This window comes from Coffea arabica, chromosome 9e (genome assembly GCF_036785885.1).
Source record: "Coffea arabica cultivar ET-39 chromosome 9e, Coffea Arabica ET-39 HiFi, whole genome shotgun sequence".
NCBI classification, from domain to species: domain Eukaryota; kingdom Viridiplantae; phylum Streptophyta; class Magnoliopsida; order Gentianales; family Rubiaceae; genus Coffea; species Coffea arabica.
In genome coordinates, this window is record NC_092327.1 from 40,253,786 (window position 1) to 40,273,004 (window position 19,219).

Consider the following 19,219-nt stretch of genomic DNA (forward strand, 5'->3'; position numbering starts at 1 on the left):
ATCTTCTAATTCACTAACTTATTATTATCACTTCTAATCACACACTTAATATCATCTAAAACTCACTCTTAATCACCACATTTATCGCACTAGCGGGCCCCACATCGATAATGCGTTTCAAATTTAACGTCCACTAACTCATACTAGAAAAATGAATTTAAAACTGTACTTGCTTGTAAAAATGCATAAAAATTTTAATATTTCTAAGGAAAGTATAAAATGTAGGCAAAGAAATAAAATAATCCTAGTTCAATTGCCGCGCTCAACCGTACTTCCAACACATACACGTATATACATTTCGTTCACCCAAATACACGTAATATCAAAACCTTCCTTTGTTGAAAACAAATGGTTAACACATTTTCACTTAACAAGAGGAAGTGAGAATAAACAAAAGGCTAAGAAAATGTAAAAATTTTAGGGTTCTCACACTATCAATACTTACTAAAACACACCCTAAGTGGTTTGCCTATGTTAAGCGAATTGATACATGGATTTTACCCATGTTCATACCCGATACTTTTTATACCAATTTTCTCATATTTTCTCTCTTTTCTAACAACTTAATCCTTTTTAAATAAATTTGAATTATATTTTATTATGATTTTACTCTATCTTCTAAAAAACTTTATTGTTATTTATAAATTCACTTAATTTATTTTATCCACATGTATTAACTTTATTTGGTGTTATTTTAATTGTTACTTTATTAAAGTTGCTAGAAATTTATATTCATTCAAGGAGAAAATATGTTTTTGCATCTTTGGTATATGGTTTTAGGTTTTTAATCATATAAAATAATTGATTCAAAGATTAATAAAATACTTGAACAGTAAAATTTTTTCATGAATATGTAAGAAATTTATTTTATTTTTTGAATTATTCATACTTGCATAAATTCACAACTAATACTAATATAAAAAGAAACCGTAAGATACTTGTTATGTTTGAAAATCTATTAACATGAACGGATATTTCATACGCATATTATGAAATATTAGGTAGTTTTGTTTTTAACAATATATTGGGTAGTTTATTGAAGCAATACACTAAACATTAGTAGGGCATCCAGATTTATTGAAACAATTGCTCAAATGAAAAATTAACAAATTATGCCTAAATTGCAGGATGCAATGGTAATGTGATAAAACATGAAAATTCAAAAAATTATTCTTGCAAATATACTTGGAAAATTCCTATAATAACCGTGCAAGCAGGAAGCCAGTGAGGCCGAGCTGTCCAATCCGAGTTTCTTGGTGCAAACATAATAAGGAATAAAGGCACAGGGTTGGGACTTTGTCCCCTGAAATAACTGCGATGTCTAAGTTAGCGTAACGATGTCTAGATGTCTTATACCTTTGAGTGTGAGAATGGAAGGTATTTATAGTTTGAGGCATTGGTACGAATTTCAGAAAGTCAGGGAGCATTGATAGATAGAGAGGGAATATTAGGTCAGCTCTCCCAGACGTGATTTCTGGGTGCTATCATATCAGGCTGCGAGATCATCCGTCAGCAGCAATACAATACTATGTCAAGTTTGGCTTCTTTTTTTTTTCTGGTTGATTTACCAGCTAAATTGATCAAAATGACCTTAAAGACTCGTTGTAGGGAGTTCAGTGACTTTTTGACTAAAAAAAAAATTTGGTGATCAACTCGTGTCATTTTGAATATTTTAATGACTATTATAGCCATTTACTCGTTATAATATTAATTCGAGAAAATGTACATCATGCTTATAATTATGTTCTTTTCTTTATGCTAATAACTACTTGGAATCAAAATTTATCTTGCTTCATTTCAGTACCATTTGATTAACTGGTTACATTTTACTTGTTTTAGGGAAATCTAATGGAAAGATATGTTTCGCTTTTTTGTCCAATTTTATAAGTACAAAAAAACTTCTTAAGGTTCACATTGTATTCAAAATAAATAGTACGTGAATAACCAGTTTCCTTGACAATAAGAGCTTGTAGAAAGAAAAGGAAAAGTAAGTCCAAAACAGCAACAAACTTCACTAAGTGTTTTTTGAATTTTGGGCATTCATTTTATGCTAAATCAGCAGCATAAGATTTCACCAGAACTTTGATCCTTTAGTCAAATCTCCTGAAGCATAAATAGCTCAAAAGAAGCGTTTCAATGCCCACAAACATGTCGCTGGAAGGAGGAGTGCAGAAAAAAATCCACAATGGCTTTACATTTTGCAACACGCTCAGTGTTTTGCAGGCAAGAATGCATCCAAATGGTCACAGCTCTCATTTCCAATACTAGGAGAATCTTTGGACTTCGGAGAGAACTTTATGATCTTCCTTCACATCAATAATATAAAAACTGGTTAATAGTAGTTTGCAACAGGAACTTCCTAGACTTACTCTTACCATTCTCCTAATCGGGGATTGTCAATTCAGATGGAAGGAACCATGTAGAATATAGGAATCTGGTAATTTGTCCTTGCTACCGAGAAATCTTAAAGACCAGCATCCGGCTTAACAATGCCATGAAGCTTCCAGCCACCGATTCCTGCCAAAGCAAATGCCTGCAAGTGAAAGAAACCAAGTGTAACAGCCTACTGTCAACAGCATAGCTCCCCAAGCATAAAAATTGAACCAACCCCACTACCCATTACCTCAAATGGGCATCACATTGCACAACTGCAAATCAAGGCTCCTAATTAAAAGCCCAATAGCAAAACTATGCAAACCAAAAATTCGTAAATAGATCAAACATAGTGAACTATCATAATTGCAAGAAAAGACCAACTCAATAGCCATGTGCATTATTGTTTACTGTTTTCAATAGCTTCTCAAACATCTTAACTTTGATGGTGTTTATTGAGATTTGGCAATAGTAACACAGACCCCCTGAGATCTACAGAGCTACCGTAATTTCTTTGACTTCATGTCCGTTTGGTAAAACGTAGAACATTTTCTTAAGAAAATATTAAGCATCATAAGAAAATGATTGGTTTTCCAATGATTGTTGGGTGTTTGTATGCTTAAAATGAAAAGCTAGTTTATTCCACCAGACCAGACTCAACCTCATCTGTGACAGCCCTCTCATCACACCTCCCGGCTGCCCCACCACCACCCCCACCAGTCCACTACAACAACCACCAACCTTGATGGACTACATGCCTTTCCCCATGTGTCTTGCTGATTGGTGACCTCCTTCCACTCTCGTCCCATCAAATCTGCCATGGCAGCCCCATCTTCAGACTACAAATGTGTTTGGATAGCAATTTTTTCCCAAATATTATTTTGCTCGCATCACAATTACAATTCCCAATCAACTTTTTACCTTCCCAACAACCTTTTTATCTTACATACATCACATCACAAAAAGTGCTTCAATAGCTATTCCAAATAATATTTCTTCCTATAACCATTGTTTTTCACTTATGGAAAAAAGAACAATTTCATCTGGAGATAAAAGTAAATTTTCATTAGCAAAGTAAAAAGCAATTAGAACAAGAAGTTCATCCAACATTGAGAGAGAAATCCTCTCATGAAGTCCATATACTGGGGTTTTTTTATTTCTTGCAAGGGGTGGTGACGTTGCCAGCAAAGTCGCTGGAGGAATCTCCCAAAGGTCTCCACTCTCCATCAATTAGGATTAATTATTTCTTGCAAGGAGTGTGGCCGCTACTGGGAGGCTAGCTTGCACTACTAAAAACAACTTCAGGGTATTTTTTTTAGAGACAGAGTTAACAAGTTACTTAGTAGCTAGTTAACATAGAGAGAGGTATTGGAGAAACTATGCAGTTCTCTTACCAAAGTTGTGCTACGCAGCAACTGAGCCAGTTCAATTACAATTATCTGCACCATCAGAAAATTATGTAGGAAAGATAACGGGATTTCAATTTGATTTCCAGTGTGGCAAGTTCTTAACCAATCCCACCACTATTTTCTCTTTGCAGCTAGGAAATTTGCCTTGTAAAATATTCCCCATATTCGATTTTATATGATTTCATTTGTCTTCTGAATGTCCAAAATCTAGCGCCAATCCTTAAAAGTCAACATTAAATATTAGTAGCTTGCCAGTTCTGCACACAAATCCCAAAGCACTCCCCATAAGTGATTTTTTAGGTCAAAATATCTTTCTAACTCTATCCAGAGCACTCACTGAAACATATCAATGTCTCCAAAAAAAAGTTGAATTTTTATATTCCACAAAAGTTGGTGTATAAAACCATAGTGGGCTAAGAAAATTGCAAAGAAAGACAGTCTTCAAATATGCAAAATATTGATAGTGTTAAAGTTGAAATAGTGCAAAACTATATCTTACTTCTTCCCATGTTTTTCCAGCAGCTTCAAGCAAAGCAGCATTACAAGTCTTCAGTTCAACAGAGACACCTGAAAATGTTGATGCAGCCTCCTCCCATCCCTTATTATGTCCCATGCACCTGTACAACCAAATAAAAAGCCCCAGTGCCATGGAAAGCCAAAGAAGAAGTTTCATTCAGCAGAACTCACATGACGGTTAATATTTCATCTGTTGAGTATTCACTTATAGCCTGTCGAAGGTGCTCTGCTGTCTGACCATCCATGGCTGCAACTGAATAAAAGCTTGAAAGGAAATGTACCTCAGCTTCCAAAAACCCTCGAACCTCTTTTCGCATAATGTTCAGTGTTTCCCTCGTTCGTTGGGAATCACTATAGAGGACACAGTGTCCAAATACAGCAATTCATTTAATAGAAATAAGTGGTCACTGAGAATACGCACATCCTATTTATTGCAAATTAACTCTCCCTTGAGAATACAAACCTAGATAAAATAAGTTCAGGTATCCAGCCCAACAATTGAAGCTTCTGGGAGACTTTAATGGCATCTTCTCGTCCATTTTTAGTCAATGGGCGATCATGATCTATGGAAGAAAGTTAGTTGAAAGCCAGTTAAGAAGTTGGAAAATTGTTTTCTTAGCAGTTGTCTCAGTCTATTTGCATATTCAGATCTCAGAGAGAGCAAATGCTACAGAAACAAGAATAAATCTGTTTATCTTACAATTTCCACAGGTACAGTTAGACGCATAAGGAGACAATGCTGCACGAACATCAATATTGAGTCAAACAGCATGCACTTTCGGACATTGAGCTCATAATTAGCTAGACCATCTTCCACTTCCAGTAATAAGCTAAACTTCCCCTAATATCCTCCCTTTACCACATCATGGGGGTTTACAGGAGATCCCAGAGGCTCGCTCGGAAAGGCTGCTATGTCATACTTTTTGACTTAGGTATAATTCCTTCACTAACCCTTCAAGAAAGAAAGTTGGATCCCGAATTTTGAACTTTTCTTGTTATTCTCCTTTTCCTCCTCCCCACTCCCACCCACCCCACCAAAACAACCCTCCCAAAACCAAAAGATTGATTTTAGTTATATTTTCTCAGGCAACACAAAGAATTCCCCATTGATCATGAATATTTGAACTCAATATGTCATAGATTTCTTCTTCTTGTTCTTCTTTTTACAAAATAAATAAAGGATCCTTTACAAAATCTACAATCCTGCATGATCTTGCCACTTTTTCTGCTCAATCGATGTAAATTGTTGGCAAAAGGTTGAGAAACCTTTCCTCCCATATATACATGAATAAATTGAAGGCAACGTAATAACTACTTACATATAGTTATTTAATTACTTAATTCTCTAGTCAACTGGTGCTTGATATAAGCAAAGGTAAAAGTCCAGACGTAACTAAACAAGATTTGCGTTAAGGTCAGAGTATACTTGCAACCGATGAACGAGAGTTAAGGTCAATCAGTATATCGTTCCAACCTGTCTTTTACAATAAAATCTTGTTCATAGCATGCTCTCCCACTAGGTAAGTATAATGTTATCGGTACCATAACCCCAAAAATTACTTGCTTGTTCAGAAAAAGCATATAATAGTCGCTTGGGAAACGATGACAAAGGCAGGCGAAAAATAAAGAATCCTCGATTGAAGGGAAGTTGAGGAAGAATCATAAAGTTGCAGTGCGGTAGGTATCTAAGAAATGTTGGTATGTATATCCATAGTTGGATAGAATTAAAAAAAACGATAAACAAGAGGCAAATAATGAGCACTGGGATACCTAATACCTCGGAGGGAGCGATTTTCCCAACTACTATCGGCATGACGGAGCAAAATGAGGCGGCGAACAACTGAATTAGAATTAGTTTCCTGCTGAGATGGAGTAGTCTCTACGACAACCGACCCGGTCGCCAGGGAAATTGGGTAGCGGCGCTTTGTATATGTGCAGCGGGTGGAAGGGAAGGACGACCCCCCAGATTTTCTTTTTACCATAGCATAGAATGTACCGGGAAGGGCAGTTGTTGCTGGACAGGCATTCATGGTGGTTATCTGGTTGTCGTGATGTTTCTTTCCCTTTGCTTTCAACTGAAAGGAGTAGTAATAGTACAGTTTCTAGTACTTAGTGCACGCTGCTGAGCCAGTTGCACTACCCGCTTAACTCTCTCCCATGTGAAGTGTTGCAGCGTCTAAAACCGCGAAGTTTATGGTCCTTTTCCAGAAATTTCTTTACCATTCTTTCTATGACTTTGGAGGGGCCTGGTTCTTTGCGGATCGGAGTTGGCTTTCTATACCCGTCTTACCAGGTATCAATATTGTTTATCGTTACCCCAAGCACAGACGTCTCGGATCGGAAGTTTAACATTCATGCAAGCTTCGCACTAAGTTTTCAATCGAGGGGGGTTCTTCAATTATCTCTGAGCGCAAGAACTACTTGTACAAATACAGACGCACTACGCCCAGAGTGAATGGAATATGGACAGGATCCGACCCGGACCACAAAAGAATCAAAACACGTTCTAGTAGACATTTGCACATGAGCCGCTAATTCTCTTCAGAATTTTTATTCTTAGGAGATAAGATGACACATTCTAAAGTCTCTGAACTGTTTTTCAAGTTCACATTTTTAGAAAACTCCAAACACCTTGTCCGATCATCTCTTTTTATCATCATGCACAAATATATATACATCTATCCAAAAAACTTGTTACAGTAACCATTTATCTTTAAAAAGCCCGATAAAAAGCGCATCTTCAATGAAGCCAATATTTCTTGCACTAAAACTTCTTATCGGCGAAATGCATTTCTTTCTGTGGCTTCTGATCTGCCCTGCAAATAATGTGTTCGCCGACGGACGCTCTCTTCTATGGTTGCTGATCCACCCTTGTCCGTACCATAGACGCTTTTTTGAACAGCATCCAGGAAGTTACTACCCTTGGGTATCCCTGCTCTAACAGCTTCCCGAGCATCATTTTCCTCTGCCTTTTTTAGACGTTTCCATCTCTGCTCCTCGTGGAGTTCCGCGTCCATCTGCATCTCCTGCAACCTTGCAGCTCTCTCTTCTTCAGAAAGTTCAACAGGATTTCGACGCCTGTTGATTGCCTCATTCCTTCTTACAGTATCAGAAGAATCACCAACATTGCTTTGAGGAATTTTTCGCTCTCTTTTTCCCTGGTTCATGGGAACAGGGTCCATGTATCCTGCGGAACAAGTTTCTTCATGCTGAAAATCATTCTGAATCCCTTTTCCTCTTTGTTGTCTGACATTTTTCTTAGTTGTTGACTCCAGTAAGAAACCGGGCCCATGTTCTTTGTGCGTAGATTTTTTAGATATTCTCTTCCTCTCAATGTCCCAATCAGTTTCTTCTTCTGAACTCGGTAATATACTACGCGAACCTTTGTGGCCACTAGACTTTCTTCTTTTCTTTTCTGAACCAGCATTTTCTGAGCCAGAATGGTGCCCAGATGATGATTGCTTCTCATGCTTCTTCTTGTGATGATGCTTCCTTTTGTGTGCCTTATCATCATCCTCGTCATGAGTCTTTTTCTTATTCTTTGTAGCTTCAACCTATAAAGTGACATAAATCATAATTATTCGGAAAACATTAATGAAAATGTAATTAACCATATGATCAGCCAATGGATCATGGCAACTTAATGATAATGTAACTTAGCATATATCAAAGGGTTGCGTGTGACAAATTTCACTAAGAACAGCTAGGAAAGAAGCATAAATATCTAGGGACAGAAAACATATGTTCAACAACTTGTAGCTAGATACCAAGCAACTCAAACGTGCATGGATACTTAACATCATGGGTTTGAAAACATACACCCCAAACAAGTTGATGGCCATTTACTTTTTGATTTCTGTTTAAGCCGTAAAGAGCTAGAATGGCCAGCCAAAAAAAAAAAAAAAAAAACAGTTTACTGAGTTATAGAGAGGAAAAAAATTCTTTTTTCTGGTTGTTTTCCTTTCATTCCTTATTTTTATCACCTTCTTCTTCATGGAGAAGTGAATCTAGTGATGGAGCAAGTACCCATATCAGTATGCATGAATTGTTGAAGACAAAAGTTTCAACCATAAGGATATGTAACATTTTAGTTTGAAGCATTATTCTGTCATATGCTCATATATGTCCCAAAATCCACAAAAACTAAAAGATTAGCACCCCAAACTTCTATATTCTATATGGTTCATAATACTCTACTACAACTACATGGAATTCATGAGCTGCTACATGATGCACTGATAAATCACTACAAATATAGAAGGCTAACAAAATTCTTAGGCCCTATCCAGCATGGATCACATCCAAATCCAAAATTAGCTGGATGCATGTAAACCTCAATAATTCATACACCACAATATGATTATCCTAACTCATGTCTGAAACATCTATAAAGTAAACCCAAGCCATGTCAAAAGTCAAGCATCTATTTCTCAAAATTTAACCCTAGTGGGCTTCACACCACAGTCCAAGAATCCAGTCCCAACTAGTTGGCAAAAGCTCTGATACTATTCTGTGGCATTTAAATTGCTTCTTCAAAAGGGGAGACCAATTGAGGTGTCACAAAAAGAGACGGAAGTTACACCACACATATAATTTGAAATTTGAAACAGCAAGTTGATCAGAATGAGCCTCATATTCTACCATCTTAATTTCAATACAGCTATGTGACGGTAAATCAGAAACTTACTAGTGGAGTTAAGTCTCCAAGATCCTAAAAGTCATAAGTGACATTCTAACGACAAACTAACATCACCAAGCTATATATAAAAACTAACTCTTGAAGCCTTCATATGACAGAAAAAGATGCAAAAATGATTTACATAGAACAGATTATCAGCTAATCCTGATTTACATTTATAGACTACCCAATACCACTGCACCATATTGTAATGAACCTTATGATCAGGATCCAAGAAACAGTTCAGTTGCTATGCATAGGAAAAGGTAAGTGTTGTGCAGTCTTCATGCTTCAGATTATATCTTTTCTTCCCCAATCCCTATAATAACCTGGATGACTACTTAATCTTTTTAAACACTTGAGAGGGAGAGTTAGCTGTTAGTTGAGTTAGTTGCTATAGCCAGCTGGCAGAGTTAATTTCTGCCTTATTGGTAGTTAGCTACAAGTTAGTTTACAATTAAAAATAAGAGCATATCTATAGAGAAAGTTAGCTTAAACCTTCTACTGATCAATACATCTCCAAATTTTTTTCTCCAAATCTGCTTCTTTTCTCTCTTCTCTGCTCTATGTTCTTTTCCAGCTGCTGATAGACATTTCTTCGAAAAGAAGATGGACTCCAGCAGCTCAGAACTAAAGACCCTGATGGACATTAACAGCTCTGAAATGCAGACAGTTTTGGCTGCAATTACCAATAAATTAACCAGTTTCATGTGTCACATTTTTTGTATGGAGGCATTTGGGAAAAACCCTCTGTTTCTGCAAAAAGGACTCATGCAGTAAGAACTTCTAATCAGGAAATCAAGGGCATTGAATTGGGAAATTTTATCAAAGACAGATAGGAATCACTTTCCTGTCAGTATTCTATAAATTGGATATTCCCAGTTTCAATGGGTCAAATCCCAGGAAAATGGAGGAAATGTTATAAAGTTTTTCAGTTGCATCAAGTCCCTGATGCGCATAAGGATTTGGCTGCACTGCAGCTTGAGGGATAAAGGACTGATGCTGTTGATGAAATTTAGGCAGGAGTACGAATTTAAAGAGCTGGGTGATGATGATACGATGGAGGGGTTTTACCAAGTTGCAAGAGGCCTAAAAATAAATAAATAAAATTGCAAGAGGCCTCTGGTGGTGGCTTATCTGGAGAAATTCAAAGAGTTGAAGGCTGCTGTAATATCAAGGTTCCAGCATTATCAGAATCTTATTACATCAAAAGCTTCTTGTGTGGGTTGGAGGAGGAAATTAAACACACAGTCAAGATGCATAAACCAGCTATCGTCCAAGCAACTTTTGAGATGACTTGGTGGCAAGCACACAACTTGCAATTTGTTGAAAACCAATGCAAGGTGTTCTTCAAGAATGCTTAGCCCTGATCACAGACAGGGCTGCAAACAAGTCAAGTCAAGCTTGAGTAGTGAACTACTCGAATCAAAATACTTTAGCTCGAGCTTTATCAGATCTAGCTCAATCAAGCTTAACACAGCTCAATTGAGCTTGAGTGATATAAATTAGTATTTCATATAATTTCAACATTTCACACTAAGGAATATTAAAAATACTATTAAGCTCAACAAATTTTCAAGCCTCACATGATAGGCTTTAAATCAAGCTTGTCAAGCTATTCGAGCTGCACGAGCTTCGACCGAGCAAGCTTGCTAGTAGCTTGATTCAGGCCAGCATCTTTGCACCCCTAACCTCAGATAGCAGCTGAGGGATCAAGGCTGGTCAATCCTCCACTAAAACATGATTAAGGGAGCAAATAACCTTTATACCAAGTCACAAGAGGGTGGGACAAATAGGCCCACAAAACAAGTCTTCCAAAAAATTACACCTAGTAGAATTGCATTACAGCAGTGGCGATAAGTTTGATCCTGGCCACATTTGCAAGGATAAGGAGGTTTCATATGTTATTAGTAGAGGACTTGGAGAGGCAGGACTCAGGGATGGAAACAGAAGAAGTGATCATTGATTGTGGTAGTAAAAAATTAAAAATGTGGTTCTGTCTTTGCATCCGGTCTCAGGAGAACCGCCTTCCAGTGCAATTAAGTTGACTGAACATTATGGGGAGCATGAGATGTCAGTACTATTGGATGGAAACAGTATGGATTGTTTCGTAAAATCAGTTGCAGCTCAGTTATACCCCGAATCAGTTAAAGATCACAAGCATTTTAAGGTGAACATCGTTGATGGCAAAGAACTGATCTGTAATCAATAGATTACTGGGATATGCAGGGGTGTAATTTTACTCATGATGTGTATGTTCTGGATTTTGAACCTTGGACTTAACTGTACGAGTTGATTAAATGAGGTTCTAGCACAATGACATTTGCATCCAAGGAGCTGAGGGTAACATTTGAGAGGGGACAAGAAAGGGTGTTATTGCAAAGGGTATTACGATTCTGCAAGTCACAATGAAGCAGGGGGCAGCAATATAAAAGTTCATCAGAAAGAAAGTTACCTGGGCATCTATAGCACATCATGTCTTCCATGTATTTATAGTGAAACTGTCCACTAAAGGAGCACCAGTTTGTGTGGATTTGCACAAGATAACAACAGAAGGGAACATCAGGGTTGATCCACAAGCAATCATGGATAGAAAGGTTATACAAAAGGAACAATCAGTCTTTTGACCAGGTGTTGATCATCTGGGAGAATTTGGAGCTAGACAATGCAACCTGGGAAGATGGCTACTCATGCAAGCTTAGTTTCCTACTTTAATCTTATAAATTATGATTGTTTAAAAGAAAAGCAATTGACATGACCCCGATGGCTACCTAATCTTTGTAAACACTTTAGAGGAAAAGAAAGTTTGTTAGTTCAAATCAATTGCAACAGCTAGCTGGCAGACTTAATTACTGGTAGTAATCAATTAGTTAGATAGTTAAAGTTAGTCCCTAGAGATGCAAGAGTTGTATAAACATGAAAATGTGTATCGAGGAAGTTACCTTAGAATTTATTTTCAAAACCTCCTACCAAGCAGTACAAATCCTAATTCTTTCTCCTAACCTGTTTCTCTCTTTTCACTGCTCTTTGTTCTTTTACATTTCTTGTTGTCCTTGCCATTCTATGTGTCCTACTTGATCATTAAACTTAAATCATTACCACCTCCCCTGACAATAAATTGCTCACATGTATTAAAAAAAAAAAAGGTTCAAATGTTTAGTGTCACAAAGGAGCTACCAGCAAGCTATCAGTTCTATAGGAATGATTCATTTGTATGTACATAAGACATCAGTTAGAGCAAACTCACTGATTTGCGGATCATAGCCATCTGAATAGGGTTATTTTTAACACGAGCAAGGGCTTCTTGCTCCCGCTGACGGATCAAAAGCAAAGGATCTGAATGGAGTTTCCTCCATGCATCATTGGCTGATTGTGGTTTTTCCTCAAATAGGGCTCCAGGAACAGATGATTGCTGCAGTTGAGAATCAGAAAATCAGGAAACTCACAAAACCTCGTCAACTCAAGACTAATTCTTAATTTTCTGAAACAACCGTAACACTGCCATCCGCAATTCAATTTTTCATTCTAAACTAGTTTGTATCTACAGTTAAAATTTCAGTGGGACATACAAATCGTAATCTAGAAAAAATTATTATATTTTCAATATAAACATTGACAGCAGGTTTACACAGAAATGGAAGCCAAGTTAATGTGATTTAATATCGGCAAGTAAAAGAAGTTCTTTGTGAGTTACTTTATGACCAGTGACTCTACTCTTCTCATCTTATTAGAGTAGAAATAAATCCAGACAATTAATGCCAGAAAACCCGAATATCCCCTCCCGCTGTTCTGGGGACAGAAGGTTTTTACAGCAGGCACAAAAATATTAAAAGCCAGAAAATCAAGGAACAAACCCAAAATATAGATTTTGCACACAAGCTTATAGAACCACATCCACCCACTACCTTGGTCTTCAATGCATCAAAAAACTGAATGGGAATAAAAGCACCATATCTTATCTTGAACAATACAACGACAATATGCAGTAAGAATACAGTGTAAAAGAAAAACAAAAAATTACCTTGGTAGAAGAGGAGGTAGCAGAGGAGGGAGCAGTCCCAGAATCAGTCTTCAGAGAGGAGGATTCAAGAGCCTTAAATCCTCCTGAAGAATTGCCCTTCCCAACAGCTAATCCGGAGTCGTACAGAAATTCCAACCTCTCTTGCTTGCTGTAGGAAAAAAAAAAGAAAAAAAGATAAATAATACACAAACCCTAAAAAGGTAATAAAATGCAGAGGAATTACAAATAGGAAACGTACGTGACGAGACCAGCTTGTTCTTGGAGGAGGCGGAACTCAGATCGCTCCCTCTCCTCCTGGATCTGCTTGCGCAGCTCCTCCAACTTTTTCTGCTCCGCTTCATGTTTCTGTTCCGCCTTCCATACGTTCTCAATATTCCGGAGACTCCCCGTGTGCCAGCCTTTCTTGTTTAAAAATTTGAGAGCCATCGCTTGCACAGATAACTTTTCTTTCAATTCGGCAATATATGTTGCAATTTAGCAACTATATGTATGTGCAGCTACTCTACTGGTGGATGGATCTCTGCTCGCCGCCGGGGAATTATGCAACTGTTTTTCCCTCAAGAACCCCGAAGTCTTAAAAAATCTTACTATAAAATAGCACCTCACCGAGGAAGAAAATTTAAAGTTGCAAAAAGGTCCATCGTATTAATATTACTGGGGAGGACAGCCCGCGCGACGCGCGGGAATTTGGTACTTGTGATTCAAGATAATTAATAATTATTGTTTAATATTTTATAGTATAAGAATTGAAGTATGATGATTTTATCATGTGATTTTAATAGAAAAATCTTAAGTTACATAGTGAATCAATAAAAATAATGTGCAATGAGACATCCTTATCATTATACTATATAAGAATCCGTTGTGATCAAAGGTTATGTTTGAATTTCAACTGCAAAGATAATGATAGTTTGAAAATGTAAAAATGTTTGAAGTGCAATTGAAAAGTATCCAAAGGTCTCTTCTAAAACTTACCCAAGATGATAAAATATTTTAAAGTATCAATTGGACCATTCATCTCTCGAATCTATATATGTTCGTGAAAGATCCCTCAAGCAATGCTTCTGATTTCTCCCTCGACTTAAGCTCAACCTGAATTATCAAGTCAAGTTTATCCATCAATCACTTTGCATCCAATCTAATCTAAAATAATTTTATTTTTGACTAACTATTTATATAATTTGGTGGGCATAATACGACTTAATCACATGTCTCTTACAAAGATAATAATGCCCAAAAATGATAGATAGATAGGGAAAATCGTCCAAAACGTCCCTCACATTTTGTAAAATGACTTTTTTCGTCCCTCACTTTTAAAAGTGTAATTTTATGTCCCTTACATATTCACATCGGTCAAATTTAGTCCCTAACTAGGTTTTCGATCATTTTTTTGCCGGAATCCATCACGTGCAAGGCACGTGATTATTTTTGAAGGGTAAATTTATCAAATTATATTTTACATAATCTAATCTATAGTCCTCCACATTTTATAAAACAAATTTTTTCGTCCCTCACATTTTATAAAATAATTTTTTCATCCCTCACATTTTACAAAATGAATTTCTCCATCCTTCACATTTCAAAAAAATGAATATTTCCATCCCTCACTAATTATGTGTGTGAGGGAAACTCTAAAAAAAAATATATGTGTGTGAATACATTTTGTTTAAACACATGTATATGTCTATTTGATTTTACTTAATAATACGAATAGCATAAATATATGTATGTGTCTATTTGATTTCACTTAATAATACGAATACCATATATTATACGTGATAATTTGATTTCATCTGGTATAAGTGAGTAAAAAATCTTGCATTCATTGCCAAGTTGGCCAATAAAGCTATTTTAGGTCAAAATACAATAAGAATATGCAAATTAAGATTCTATTGGTAAATATTAGTAATAATCATACAAAAAGAGAAGATAGCCCACAAGTTGGACCCAATTACATACATGTGTTTATGCTATTATTATTAAGCAAAATCAAATAGACATATATATATGTGTTTAAAAAAAATGTATTCACACACATAATTAGTGAGAAATGAAAATTTCATTTTTTGAAATGTGAGGGATGGAGAAATTCATTTTGTGAAATGTGAGGGATGAAAAAAATCATTTTATAAAATGTGGAGGACTATATATCAGATTATGTAAAATATAATTTGACAAATTTACCCTTAAAAAATGATCACGTGCCTTGCACATGATGGATTCCGGCCAAAAAATGATCGGAAACCTAGTTAGGGACTAAATTTGACCTATGTGAATATGTAAGGGACATAAAATTACACTTTTAAAAGTGAGGGATGAAAAAAGTTATTTTACAAAATGTGAGGGACGTTTTGGACGATTTTCCCAGATAGATAAGAAACTTAAGTGGTTTTTTTCAAAATTTTGTAGAAACTATTCAAATTTGGTGTTTTTTGTCAGGGGCATTTCTTTATAATCTCATAAATAAGTTCAAATCTGCATAATTATTAAAGATCTGAATTGAAACTATCTTGATTATAAAAAATTGGTGCAAATAATATTTTCTAAATTTGAAATTGTAGAAAATGGTAACTAAAATCAGAAGAAATTCCTCATATGAATTCGAATTGCAAACTATAGGTAGAAACTGCTTAATGATATTTTCCAATGTTTATTTGTATAAGTATCCAATATAACATCTCTACTTAATTGACTCGTTTGAACTATGGATAATAGTTGTTTCAACCAAATCAAGAAACATTATTTATCATTGCACAACATACAATTATGAGTAAATGAATTAATACAATACAATCAAAATGGTGCTGTAGCTAAAGCATTTAAACTCATCAAGATTCACTACAAATTCTTTTAGATAGCATTAAAAAGTAAAATTTTTTTATTTGAAACTATATAAACAGTATAATACAAGAACGAGATCATAAATGGAAAGCAAATAGAGTGCAAATGACATCTTAGTACTATGTAGCATGATTAATTTTCTTTTTTAGTTTCAATGAAGTACAAAATTCTAAGTTAATAAATTTTACAATCATAAAATTTTCAATTAAAATAAACACAAGCTGAATTCTAAATCATATTTCATGAAAAAATAACTACTTGAACCATAACTGCTGGAATGTAGTCAACAGATCCCTGGAGTCAAGAACAATAGGAGAAAGTTCATGAGAAATAACGTTATTTGACTTAAATAAAGAGATAATACCTTGACCGATGAAGAGAAGATGATAAAATTACTTTTCTGATTATTTTAGAAAGTGACAACATTATCTCAAATTGTACTTTGACCAGAGACAGAATCTCTGAGATCTACTAAGGAAAATAATACAATTAGTCAGTTTTTGGAATTAGAAGTATCAAAAGGTAAACTATATGGAGTTCTTGAATAAACTAATCATCAGAAAAAAAAAACTACAATCGAAGAAGACAAACCCAAAGAACTCATCTCAATTTAAAGGAAAAGTTATGCATTCCACCAAATATTTAATAGCCATGATAAAATCAAAGAGGTGAAACCGAAAAAGAAAAAAGGGTATCGGCTAAACATGGGGACATAAATATGATAATGATTGTTTAAATAATAATTAAGTTAATTAATTGTAATTAAAATTCAATTATGTAAACATCCAATTAATTTCTTAACGGATGAGAAAGGTTTCAGGAAATTGGAAGGCTTGAATGTTAGTATAATAAATGATTAAAAGGACTTTTATGTAATTCTATCAAAACACAAGCTTTATTCAGTTGTATTTGATACTCAATTTGGCACCAAATATTGTAACATACCAAACCTGCCCCTAATCTTAAATGTCTGAAAGGTTATATAAGTAATTATAGTAAAATTAAAGCTATAATGACTTGTACTCAATGTTCCAATTACTCTTCAAACACTCTCACATTCCCAAAATAGCCTCACCCCTGCGGTTGAAATTTAGTCCTAAACTCGTTTTTATATAATATAAGAAATTTTTATTATTTTCAGAGTGCCTAATTTATAAAACTAACCCAGACTCATACCTAAAAAAAAAAAAAATCTTACCAAGAAGGGTTAATTACATATACCTCCCCTGTAGTTTAGTCAAACTATGAAACAAATCCTTAGGTTTAGCCAATTAATAGTCAACGCTATCATGTCTTATTAATTAAAAAAAATGAGAGATTTGCTTTCAGAAATAAGAATAACAAATAAGTGACCAAAAGAAAGAATCAAGGAGGAAGAAAAGAAAAAAGAGGAAAAATATTTCTTTTATCCTATCAATTCTTCATGTAAATATTGAGGATGCTATTTTCATCCCTTTTAATCTTATTGTCTATTATGATGCTCACAACATGCTTCATCAAATCATTTTATACTTTTCGTGTTTTCTTTTCTCATGTTTTCTCACCTTCGCATAAAATATAAGATAAATAATGCACATTATTTTGGCAAATCATACCACGATAAACTAAATCTTGGATGGATTTAAGAGTCTATTGGGATTTACTTTTGGCAATACCATTGAGGGGATGGTAACGAATGTAAGTGCTATAAATTTTTTTAAAAATACCCAAAAAGGTTTTAAATTTTAAAAATATTTTAAAATATATCTCAAAAATACCTGAGCATAAACACCTAATACATTTTCAATAGAAAAATTATTCAAAATATCCATCACATTTTGCAAAATAATTTTTTTCGTCATTCATTTTTAAAAATATAATTTTACGTCCGTTACAAATTCACATTAATCAAATTTGATCCCTACTTAGATTTCCGACTAGTTTTTTACCAAATGATTATTTTTTAATCACAAAATTGTCAAATTAAAATTTACATAATCCGATCTATAGTTTTTCACATTTTACAAAATGAATTTTTTCTTCCCTCGCATTTTCACAAAATTAATTTATTTATCCCTTATTAATTATGTGTACGAATAACCTTTTTTTAACCCATATGTATATATTTATTTGACTACACCTGAACAGTACGAATAACATTATTGAGTGTTTATATCAAATCAAAGCAGGTAATTCAACTGTTAATTTTAAAAGTGACAAGTATAAATTTCAAATTTAAACTACAATTTATTAGTATGATTATAAAATTCGAGTTAGAACCCAATATTGAATAGTTTCACATGGTAAAATTATATAGATATATACATGGGTTTAAAACAAAATTGTTGGTTTTAAACCTATATATATATATCTACTGAATAGCGTGTATACAACTACAATTTGTTTATTTAGATGAAATCAAATAGAGATATATTGCATATTATTCGTACTATTTAGGTGAATTAAATAGATATGTACATGGGTTAAAAAAAAACTATTCGCATATATGGTCAATGAATGATGTAAAACTTTATTTTGTAAAAATGAGAGATAAAAAAATTCATTTTATGAAATGTGAAAAACGAAACAATTCATTTTGTAAAATTTAAGGGACTATGGATCGGATTATGTAAAATTTGATTTGACAATTTTGCCCTTCAAAAAATGATCAAATGCAATGCACATAGAGGATTTCGACAAAAAACTAGTCAAAAACTTAGGTGAGGGCCAAATTTAATCGATGTGAATTTGTAAAAAGTATAAAATTACACTTTTTAAAAATAAGGGACTAAAAAAGTTATTTTACAAAATGTGATTGACATTTTAAATGATTTTCCCTTTTCAGTAAAAGTTTTTCACATATTATGGGTCTATTTGGAAGGTGAGTTTTTTTTGTGTTTGTATAAAACTTTACTGTAGATAACTGTGGAAGTTGTAGAAAAATTTTTGTAAGATAAAAAGTTTTTTTCCTTTTCATTTTCTTTCTTTCATTTTCTTTTTTCTTTTTTCTCTCTTTCTTTTTTCTTTTCCTTCCTCTCGTCTCGCTTCTTCTCCCTCCCCTGTTCCCTCTCCCGGAGACTTCCATGGCAGCAACTTTCTTTTTGTCTTTTTTTTTTTTTTGCTTTTTTTCTCTTCCATGGCAGCCACCCCTCCCTCTCCCCTTCCCCTTCCCCTTCCCCTTCCTTCCCTCGCCACCCCTATTTTTTTTTTTTTGCTTTTTTTCTCTTCCCCCGCCGCCCTCTCCTCCCCTCCCCCGCCACTCTCCCTCTTCCCCTTCGGGATGCGATCTGGTCGCGCCCTTCCCCTTCCCCTTCCTTCCCCCGCCGCCCCTCCCCTTCCCCCCTCCTCTTTTGCGATCTGGTCGCGCGAGATCAGATTAGTCAAAGGGGGAGGGTGGCGGGG

General features: G+C 35.0%; 2 protein-coding genes across 5 annotated transcripts; both read right to left on the reverse strand.

Moving 5' to 3' along the window:
* Positions 1 to 2,010: 2,010 nt before the first annotated feature.
* LOC140003770 (uncharacterized protein At3g52155, chloroplastic-like) lies at positions 2,011 to 6,672 on the reverse strand. 4 transcript variants are annotated; one of them, XR_011821569.1, is made up of 6 exons: positions 6,076 to 6,672; positions 4,762 to 4,861; positions 4,470 to 4,649; positions 4,282 to 4,399; positions 2,376 to 2,533; positions 2,011 to 2,302 (listed from the first exon to the last, which is right to left on the reverse strand). XR_011821569.1 is itself a non-coding variant. In XM_072066478.1 (5 exons), the coding sequence occupies exons 1-5, from the start codon at positions 6,326 to 6,328 to the stop codon at positions 2,465 to 2,467; spliced, it is 720 nt and encodes a 239-aa protein (XP_071922579.1). In that variant the 5' UTR covers positions 6,329 to 6,672; the 3' UTR covers positions 2,011 to 2,464. The 4 variants fall into 4 exon arrangements, 2 of the variants coding, with proteins under 2 accessions (XP_071922579.1, XP_071922580.1); XR_011821568.1 differs by having other exon boundaries at positions 2,011 to 2,306; XM_072066478.1 differs by having other exon boundaries at positions 2,011 to 2,533.
* A 150-nt stretch (positions 6,673 to 6,822) lies between these two features.
* Positions 6,823 to 13,618, reverse strand: LOC113708920 (uncharacterized). Its single transcript, XM_027231644.2, has 4 exons — positions 13,236 to 13,618; positions 12,998 to 13,145; positions 12,224 to 12,388; positions 6,823 to 7,852 (listed from the first exon to the last, which is right to left on the reverse strand). Exons 1-4 carry the CDS (start codon positions 13,421 to 13,423, stop codon positions 7,073 to 7,075), a joined length of 1,281 nt encoding a protein of 426 aa, XP_027087445.2. The 5' UTR covers positions 13,424 to 13,618; the 3' UTR covers positions 6,823 to 7,072.
* Positions 13,619 to 19,219: the final 5,601 nt, after the last annotated feature.

Coding starts and splice junctions, on each gene's coding strand:
- LOC140003770 (XM_072066478.1), bottom strand. CDS start 6,328: ATGAATGCCTGTCCAGCAACAACTGCCCTTCCCGGTACATTCTATGCT. Junction 4,650..4,761: donor CCTGAACTTATTTTATCTAG/GTTTGTATTCTC, acceptor TGTCCTCTATAG/TGATTCCCAACGAACGAGGG. Junction 2,534..4,281: donor CTGGAAAAACATGGGAAGAA/GTAAGATATAGT, acceptor TTTCACTTGCAG/GCATTTGCTTTGGCAGGAAT.
- LOC113708920 (XM_027231644.2), bottom strand. CDS start 13,423: ATGGCTCTCAAATTTTTAAACAAGAAAGGCTGGCACACGGGGAGTCTC. Junction 13,146..13,235: donor GAACAAGCTGGTCTCGTCAC/GTACGTTTCCTA, acceptor TTTTTCCTACAG/CAAGCAAGAGAGGTTGGAAT. Junction 12,389..12,997: donor CTACCTCCTCTTCTACCAAG/GTAATTTTTTGT, acceptor TCTCAACTGCAG/CAATCATCTGTTCCTGGAGC.